Below are 9,999 nucleotides of genomic sequence, written 5' to 3' on the forward strand. Positions count from 1 at the left end.
AGGCATATGACATGCATGTGTGCTATGTATGGGATAATGTATGGAATGCGAACCGGACTGGTTCGTCCCGAACGGACTTATTTTCCCGATAATTACCGGCGTTCCATACATTATCCCGCTTATTATGCGGCTACTTGCCAAAACGAAAAAATAAACTCCACATGAAAAAAATAAGTCCCTTCAGGGCGAAGCAAGACCCCTCTGCTGATGCGTCGGGGTCCAGTTCCAGTTATTTTCCCGATAATGACCGGTGTTCTATACACTATCCCTTACTTCACAATGCTATAGAAAGCTCCATTGACTTGAATGGGAAACATATAATAAAGTCTATTTGACAGCGAAGTCGAACTTGACGATGTAGATGGGACGTGAGCAACCTGTCTGAAATTTGTAACTCTTCTGGTAGCTGCTCCGAGAGAAATCTGCGCAGAATCAAGCGCAGATCTGTAAATAAACCGTTAACCGCGATTGAAATTGGAGAGGTTTTTTTTCCATTGCCTGTATAATTAGTTTTTTTGCTGTGAATATAGTTCTACCTCGTTACCCCTACTTCATTTTTGAACTACATATACTTTTCTTAAAATATCTTAGTTGTTCGTGGATAAATGTTCATATGAATTCACTTTATGGGCTTCTTCCTTGACTGCATGCCTCCACGTCCCCCACATACTTCCCCTATTTTCACTGCAAGCTTCTCCTGACTATACGATACTTTCTCTACGGTGCGCCTGTGAGGCCTCAGAGCCTCCCATAGGGGGTACACTTTCCAGATGTTCTCTTACCCCCTTGGGTCCGGTTTGCCCTGTCAGTATTTATTTTCTCGATAATGACTAGAATTCTATACATTATCCCTTACATATTTGACCGTAGAACGTTGGGAAATCCCATTTAAGTCAATGGAGCGTTCTACTAGCATTGTGAAGAGCCATATAATAAGCATACTAGCCGTCTTTTTACTGCTCTTGCTTTTTTAGTTGGTTACTGGGTCATTCCGTGTCAAATCAGATAAGGTTGTTGCTGTACTGTCTCAGATTTTGTTCAAACCTTGTCTACATCAAGAATGGTTCCCAAAACCAAGGCCTGTCAAATATTTCTGTTCAAATTCTCAAATCTTCATATTATTTTTAGCCATTGAAATTACTTCAGTTTTACAGCCTGAAAAACACATTATCTGGGAAGAAATGTTCAGGCATTAATATCATGAAAAGTACTATTCATAGCCAGCTCAAACTTTGCAGGGTGGAAGACAAACATGTTCTCAGTATGACTGAACCATTAAAAGTTTGCACAGCATGCTCATACAAGGCCCTTGATTTGGAAAAAAGTGTAAAAAGAGTGATATTAAGGGTACTATAAACATTTGGTATCAATCATTATTTGTTTCTTTATATACAATATTTTATTAATGTTGTTGGTTCAAAAAGGTTGGGGCAGACACACAAAAGGCCCTGTTCCCAAAGGTCTTAAGTCTGGTGTGGGGGTATAGCCAGCTGGTCCTTGTTGGAGGACCGGAGGGACTGCAGAGGGGTGTAGGGGTGTAGGGATGGAGTAGGTCAGAAAGGTATTTAGGGGCCACAGCATGGAGGGACTTTATGAAGGTATATTGGGTGCAAAAGTGGCGAGCACATTTAACTGCAGATTTTGCATGTGCACACTAAAGTCATAAATGTGTAACAGTAAAGTTGAAGTTGTACATATTTTTTTATATCTTGTTAACACAAAATAGGGGCTACGGGTTCGCAAATCCTTTTTACAGGTACACAAATCCTAACTCCCAAACATGCTCTCAGTATGACTGGATCATTACAAGTTTGCACTGCATACCCACTAGTTTTATATAAGGCCCTAGATTTGGAACAAAATGGGGGTCATTTTTTTGTACCCACATGGCATCAGTCAGTATTTAGTCTGCGAATACAATACTTTATTAATGTCGAGCCAATAGCCAAGGTTTATAGTAATTTCATGTACAAAGTGTCACCCCTCTGGACTACTGCAATGAAACTACTACTGCAACTCACAGGTCTCCCCTCTAAGGCCCTGGACAGGCTGCAATATGTACAGAACTCAGCTGCCAGGGTCTTAATAGCTACTAAGCCCTGGCAGCACATCACCCCCACCCTCATGCAGCTCCATTGGTTACCAGTCAAGTTCTGCATTATTTACAACATTCTGCTCGTCACCTACAAGTCCTATGAAGGTATATTGGGTGCAAAAGTGGCGAGCACATTTAACTGCAGATTTTGCATGTGCACACTAAAGTCATAAATGTGTAACAGTAAAGTTGAAGTTGTACATATTTTTTTTATATCTTGTTAACACAAAATAGGGGCTACGGGTTCACGTATCCTTTTTACAGGTACACAAATCCTATCCTGTGAGTCACAAGTCACACTTTTGCTCCAATCATTGCAGCGCAGTTGGTGCGAAACACATTTGCACATCTGTGTTTCATAATCTGAGAACATGCACAACATTCGTTCATTTGTAAACCCAAATGTGAACTAATGCATCCGAAGTTGTGCATCTGTGAAATAATTTCTCATTAATAAAATTCTACAGATCGCTTTTGATTTTCTTGCACCTAACTACAAGTCAATTGATACAAGTGCTCGAATCTGCTTCGAAAGTGACGATACTTTTGCTCCTGGCTAGGTGATATAATAGGAGCAAAAAGATTTGTATGTGTGCACGTCGAGTGAATCGATCGAGAAAACAAGGCGGCCGGATCCAAACAAGGCGGCCGGACCCATTTTGTTCCAAATCTAGGGCCTTATATAAAACTAATGGGTATGCAGTGCAAACTTGTAATGGTCCAGTCATACTGAGAGCATATTTGTCTTCCATCTTACAAAGATTGGGCAGGCTAGTAGTAAAGCTTTTTAATATATTTATGTCCAAACATGGCCTCCATGATGAGACATTTTTGAGAGTGTAAAATTGATTTAAAAAAAATCAAGGGTGAAAAAACGTACGAAAATGTTGGAATGGAACAAAAATATTTGTTTTGGGACCTAAACATGATGTAGACAAACTCTGAGCAAAACTTGAGACGGTATAGCAACCATTTTCCTGTGTTCTGTCTGATTTGACACAGAATGACCCTACTGTTTCTAACCTAATGTTACACACATAAATGCTTGTTTATCTTCAGGTTTAAAATCCTGTGGCTCACTCTTTGTCAGCTGAACAACCGTTTGGAAATTGAGGTAAATTAGAGTAATTTTGTTTTCCATGGTTTCAATGTGGTTTGTTTTGCCTATCCAGATGGGTCTGATCTGGGTACAGTGTTTGGCTCACAGTGTCCTGAGCATTCAATTAGAAACTGTTATGGGAACATTTTTAAGTAAAAATAGACCACAAGTCTTTTTGGTGTTCAAGTTTGGGTCATGCTAGAAAGTTGCACAATGCAAACATGAATGTACAAGCTTGGCTAAGAACTGACAGAGGACTGCCATAGAGGATCGTCGGAGCATTTAAGGTGTATCCATAAATCCCATCTAATAAAGATAATGAGCTCAAGTGAATTTAATTATGTGTTTTTAGTACCTCCCGACTTACACACCTTCAGAAGAAGAGAAGAGCGACCCTGCTCTGTTTGCTACCAATGTGCGTCGGCTGATGGCTAAGTAAGTGCCGGCTGCCATTTAGTTTTTTTTTCCTGTGGATTCCCTTCTGTCCATCTGAGTGAAAGGCTTTCTTTCACTTTCCTCCAGTAAAGTTGTTTTTAAGGAGCCAAACTGTTTTTCTTTCATTACTTCTGGTTTCCCCAGGATATTCTGTCATTTCCCTTCTTTAAAAATTGATGGTATTTCGCTGTGTGCGTGTGGGTTTGTGTGTGTGTAGTACCACATATGCATGCTATATAAACACACATGCTGTCACAATTAAGATGCAAATACACACACACACACACAAACACAGTCACAGACATGTTCTGCCACAATTAAGATGCACATACATGTACATACAAACGCACATGTGTTTTTGTGTCCATTTAAGGGTGTAGACACATGGGCATACATATGGGTTTGTGTAAACAGCATGATTGTTTACTTTATACTGTATGTGTGTGAGAGCTTTGGATTCAGACTGGTGCCGATTCATGTCCCCCTCTCTTTCTCTCTTTATCCCCCTCTCTCGCTCCCCTCTTCCTGTGTTTCTTTCTTGGCAGAGCACTGGACACACCCATAACTGACTATTCCTTTGAGGACTGCCAGCTTGCCATGGTTGAGGGCCCGCTGCGTCTCCCGGGCAACACGTGCCTACTGGAGTTTGCAAGGCTGGCGCGCCGACTCGGGTAAGCAGGACAGACTGGCACCCAGGCGGGCACACGGGAGATGAGGGAGACACAAGAGGTGTCGGACACGGCATCTCACGTTTTGCTTGACTTAACGTGGCATGGATTTGAAGAGTATGAGGTGTGAGTGTATCGACATAAAGTATAAAAACGCTTTCAGAGGCATCTTTATGGATAGAAACTGTCAGTGTGTGGCAACATTAGTATTTTCCTGTGTGTCTGTGTGTCTGTGTCTGTGTCTGTGGTAACGTTAGTGTGTTTGTGGGGATTTTGTGTTTGTGTGTGTGTGTGGTGACATTAGTGTGTTTGTGGGGATTTTGTGTTTGTGTGTGTGTGTGGTGACATTAGTGTGTTGGTAATGATTTTTAAGAGGAAGTGTAGAATCCTGGGAGGACTTCATTAAGAGGATCCGCGGTGGACTTGTTGACAGAGTGGTGATGCGCTACTAAGTAGACAGCGATGTACAGCGGAGCTTAATGAACCCCGGGGTTGTCTGCGGCTGAACTAGAGGTCTTTTGTGTGCCTGGGAAGCAGAGTGTCCTATTGATCCACCTAACTGTTCAAGACTTACCGAGCCAAACCATAAACACATGGGAAATCTTGAGTGCCCTGGAAGTGCCACTAAAACAAACACACACACAGGCATTTGATCACACAGGGATGTTTATAAACATACATGCATTATAGAAACACACACACGCATACGCACACACACACAGTGAGAGCAATGCTGCTGAGTAATGGAAAATCAAATAGTGCTCTCTCTCGCTCTCTCTGGCTGTCAACCACTGGCAGGGTAGTGCCTAATTAAAACAGCATCATAAAGATGAGCAGCTGAGACCAAAGCCATTTGTTGGATTTGGAAAGTGAAAAGTTGCCGATTGATTTCAGATGCCAGGACATTCTTCATCGTCGTCCTCTCTCTCAGTGTTCCTCTGTCAGTAGTACACAGCTGACCTCTAGTGGTCAAAGAATGAAGGTACAGGCAAGGTTTTGGACAGCAGATTTTCATCGAGTACAGTGATAAGAAGTACGGTGCATAAAAGTGTTAGAACAGTAATCTCCCTGTATCCTTTGAAAAGTGTCAAGTTACCTGTGTATTGTGGGAGTTGTAGTTCATTCTCTCTTTCTTCCTTGCAGATTGAAAGCAGGGCTCTCAGATGAAGTCCTACAGGAACAGGGCAGCAGGGCACGCAAGCTGTGGGGAGACAAGCTGGGACTGGCAGACTTTGCCCAGTGTATCAACCTGCCTGTGACAAACATGCTTCAGGACATGTTTGACATGTTTGATGAGGTCAGATTTAGGAATTATCACCAAGATCAGCATAATTTACTAATGACTCAAAATAATCATACCTTTGAGCATCTGATATGAGTATTGGGAAACTTACTAGAATATAATTGTTTACATAATGAATAGTTATTACTTAATGTTGATTAATTAAATAATAAATTATAGTACATTTTTTTTTATTTCTTGTCTAAATAATTTGATGGGTTTGTTTTGTTGTTTTCCCAGAGAGTACCTCATGGTCACTGATGTATTTCCATGCTTTGTGTTTCTCCAGTATGGTACTGGGCAGGTGGACATGAGGGAGTACGTCATCGCCTTATCAATGGTCTACAGACCCTTTAAAGGCCTGGACACCATTAAACTGGGGTTCAGGGTGAGTCTGGAGTGAACACACACAAATACATACACACACACACACACACACACACACACACACACACACACACACACACAAATGCACGCACATGCTTAAACATACACACACACGCTCCTGTACACACGCACACACACGTGCGACACACACACACACACACACACACACACGTACATACTCTACAAGTAATGCAGACTTACTTTACATACTCACCCAATCGAGGGGTATAATATTCCTTTGAAGAAAATAAAATGGTGGATAATTCCAAACTGCATGTGTGCGTGTCTGAAGGTGCATTTTGAATATTTTCTGTGCCAACACGAGGGTGAGGTGGGAGAAATCTTGTAAAGTTGTTGTGGGTGAAGTGAGTAATGGCCTAATGCTGTATACCAGACTGTAGTTCTTGCCAACAACGGAACCAAGGACTATCTTTTCATTGTTTCCCAAGAGACAGTCATCCATCGGCAGTGGATTGCCAAAATAAAGCAAGATGCTGGACCATATTTTGATGTTTTGCTGAGATGAGAGTGCACCAATCAGTCTCTTACTTTATATATGGGTGATGATGTAGCCCTCTATCATATCAATACATCCTTTAATACTGATCTTGGGATCCGATTTCCTTCATCATCCCACTTTTTGACGTCATCATGAACATTACTGGTAAAGACTGAAGGTTTTTCATCCAAGCCATCGGGATCGTTATCAAAGCAGCTCTGATTGTAAGTGACACTGCAGTAGAATCTAGCACGACAGCAGATTTTTCCACCTCAGACTCACTTTTCGTGCAGAAAATATTCAAAATGGCGATCACATGACATAAGCGTATAAGGCTCAGCTCAGGCTCAGCGTCCTGGGAAAAGAGAAACCCTTTGGCTGGACAGGATAGTCTTTGTTTGAGGAGATTAAAGAATGCTCTCCTGATAAGATGCCATTTGGCTTCTCAACCAGACGCTTGGGTAAAGATCGTGGATTTCAATACTGTCCATCTTTACAAACCAAAACAATTCTGTCCTCTCCGGCACAGATGTTTGAGGCGGAGGAGGATGGAGGTGTAACTGAGGAGGATTTGTCGACCCTCCTCAGAAGCACTCTGGGCCTGACCGACCTGGAGACCTCACGCATGTTCACAGTGCTGGACTCTGCTCATAAAGGGAGAATCACATTCGGTAGGTTTCCCTCTGCATCTCACATGTGGATCAGTCTCAACTGAAGTGTACACCTCTTTAGAGTTTAGATTCTTTGCCTAAGCCTGAGCCCGAACTTGACCCGACCTGACCTGCGGGCGGGTCGGACCGATATTTCCAGCGACTTTTTTCTTGCTTTTTTGGGCCCGATCTAAGCTCTACACTTCTTACCTATTACATAATAACACTTAAGCGTCTTAATTGAAGCGTGCACTACCAGTGTGTCATTTACAGTGTGAGTTGAAGCATACTTTGCTCACACCTGATTCATAATAAAGGTCTTAGTATTAGTCATGCTCCACACACTTTATTCATGCTCACAATTATTCACATTAAGTTCACACTACCAATTAGAGTACACTCTCTCTGCTATTCCACAGAGTTATAGAACATCCTGCAAGGTCATGTTCATTCTCTTAAGATGAATACTAAGCCCTCAACTGATGTATTAGGAATTAGATATAAACTATTCCAACATCCTCCCTATTTGGTAGTATTCCTTTTAATGTCAGATGCAATGCCATTTGTTATTCATGTAGATTTCCTTTAGTGGTGGTATTGAGAACAGAGAAATGTGAATAAATAAAATGTAATTTTTAAAGTTAAAGGTGCACACTTATTCTTGCATTATTGTTGCCAAAACACAGATGCATAGACCTACAACAATCAATATTTGTAATGAACAGTGAAATGAAAGAAAAGGAGGTTGTTCATTACATTTGTGGCCATCTTAAATGCAGTTGTTTACATATTTCAGTCGATCAGGAATGGTCTGATGTGATCAAATGCCTGAGACTGAGAAACTGAATACAAAAGAGTATTGTCTGCCATCTAGTTGTGCCCTTGTGCCAGATCAAATCTAGAATTTTTTGTACAACAAATACATTGGTGCTTTTGATTGTGTGATTAACACTTTATAATGAATCTGTTGCCTTCCGGATTGTTTCTTGGTACAGAGGAGTTTGAGCAGTTTGTGGAGCGGTGTCCAGACTTTGTGGACCGGTACCTCCTCAGCTCTGGGTCATCCCAGCCCAGCTGTCCTGTGATCACACCGCCCCCGGTGTCCAGCAACGGCTTCTGCACAGACTTCAGCCCCCACGACCAACAACATAGCCACACAAACAACTACACTCCAACGGACAACAAGAAGGTCAACTAGGCTGTTCTCTCAACACTGTGTGTGTGTGTGTGTGTGTGTGTGTGTGTGTGTGTGTGTGTGTATGTGTGCCTGTGTGTGAGTGATTTTATTTTGTGTTCCAGACTGAGCAAAAATATTCTTTTATGAGTGTTAAATGAAGAGGAGGTGGACTGCGAATGGACACTCACGTCCATTAACCCTCTTTTGATTACACTTGTTTTATTTATAAAGCATTTTAGTCGTTTTTTGAGGGCTGATATATTGGTTTTTATTATTGAACATTTCACAGTTTTGTCCTGAAGTCCTTTCATTCATTGAAGGAACTTATGAAACCCAATTTCAACAATATATGTTTTATAATGTTTTTGAGAGAGTATCAACTATTTATTTTGGAAAAATATTTTTTTCCTCTATATTTATACAGATTCCCGCTCAACATGGTTGGAATACAGCTAAAACACAAAATTCCCATTTTAAAATGTATTTCAATTACCATGGCATAGCCTTCTGTGACCTCACTTCAGTTGCTGCGGTGGGCTCAGACATAGCTGGAATATTTTCTTACACAGACACTCATTATCACAAACACTCTTCCTGTTCTCTCATTCGCATTCCATTGCCGGTGTGATCCTTGAGTTCCTTGGGCCCCTTTAGAACTACAATAGCCTTCATTGTAGATCTTAGAAGACGTTAACACATTTCTGGTTTTTTTTTTAAACATCCACAATAGAGCATCTTCACCAGCTTGTGTATATACCACAGTTAAGTGAAATATCAACTAAGGAGAGGCCAGACAGCGCTCCCTTTGTTGATGAGTAAGGCAAAAGAGAAAGCTATCCAAAGGTCAAAAACATTAACTACTAAGGGATTTTTTTGTATCTAAATGGCCATTGAAGTAATTATGTTGGCATCAGATCTTTCTTCAGAATCACACAAAGGTTTTATCCCCAATTAGTTTCAGACTACAGACCCAGATTATAATCTGGACAGGATATACTCATTGCATATCATAACACACTATCTCTATCACTCATGGTTCTGTTTTCAGTCTATTAAGAGCCAAGGATCACTCCTGCATAGTGTTCAGAAAGAAATGCTGTCATGTGCTGTTACATACACTATATCATAGTTTGATGAATAGGATGAGATCAAACTCAACAGTCCGCTGACCATTATACTGTCTCAGGTGGTCAGTGGCTCTTAATCCAATCTGTCCCTGATCCAGCAGCACATCCCAAATCAAGGGGGTGAGTTGCTCTGTTCAATCTGTTTTTGTGTTTTATTTTTTGCTTTTAGAACATGTTTTTAGAACACTCACCAGTACAGTTTTTTTTATGGAATGTGGATTGAACTGCTGTTTTAAACCAAGATTATTTTTATCTGATGTACTGAGGTATTTTTCATTGTTTCTTTGTCATTGGAGAAGACAAAGTGAGGAATAAATATGCGACCATATGAACTGAACAGAAATGGTTAAAATTGTCCTCATTTTGTTAACCCACTTTTTATTCTCCAAGATGTAGCTTCTAATTCTCTAAGATAATAAATTACAAACCCAAGACCACACACATTTTCTAAAATGAATTTAAAGCGGAAAATGTATTTCAGATGACTGCAGGATTCTGTATATTTCCACAAACTCCAATCTGTGTAACAGCCTGCCCTTTTAAACCACATGGAGGTGCTCAAGTACGACTCATAACTAAG

The 9,999-nt window shown here is 40.9% G+C and overlaps 1 protein-coding gene across 1 annotated transcript in view; it reads left to right on the forward strand.

Moving 5' to 3' along the window:
- lpcat1 (lysophosphatidylcholine acyltransferase 1) overlaps positions 1-9,756 on the forward strand; it is a 30,783-nt gene extending 21,027 nt beyond the window's left edge. The window contains exons 9-15 of the mRNA XM_048230221.1: positions 3,155-3,209; positions 3,547-3,629; positions 4,175-4,300; positions 5,441-5,594; positions 5,869-5,967; positions 6,995-7,136; positions 8,111-9,756. Coding sequence (XP_048086178.1) covers positions 3,155-3,209; positions 3,547-3,629; positions 4,175-4,300; positions 5,441-5,594; positions 5,869-5,967; positions 6,995-7,136; positions 8,111-8,313 — 862 coding nt within the window. The 3' untranslated portion in view covers positions 8,314-9,756. The remainder of the gene's footprint in view (positions 1-3,154; positions 3,210-3,546; positions 3,630-4,174; positions 4,301-5,440; positions 5,595-5,868; positions 5,968-6,994; positions 7,137-8,110) is intronic.
- The last annotated feature ends 243 nt before the right edge of the window (positions 9,757-9,999 follow it).

The sequence above is a fragment of the Alosa alosa genome, chromosome 20 (genome assembly GCF_017589495.1).
Source record: "Alosa alosa isolate M-15738 ecotype Scorff River chromosome 20, AALO_Geno_1.1, whole genome shotgun sequence".
NCBI classification, from domain to species: Eukaryota; Metazoa; Chordata; class Actinopteri; order Clupeiformes; family Clupeidae; genus Alosa; species Alosa alosa.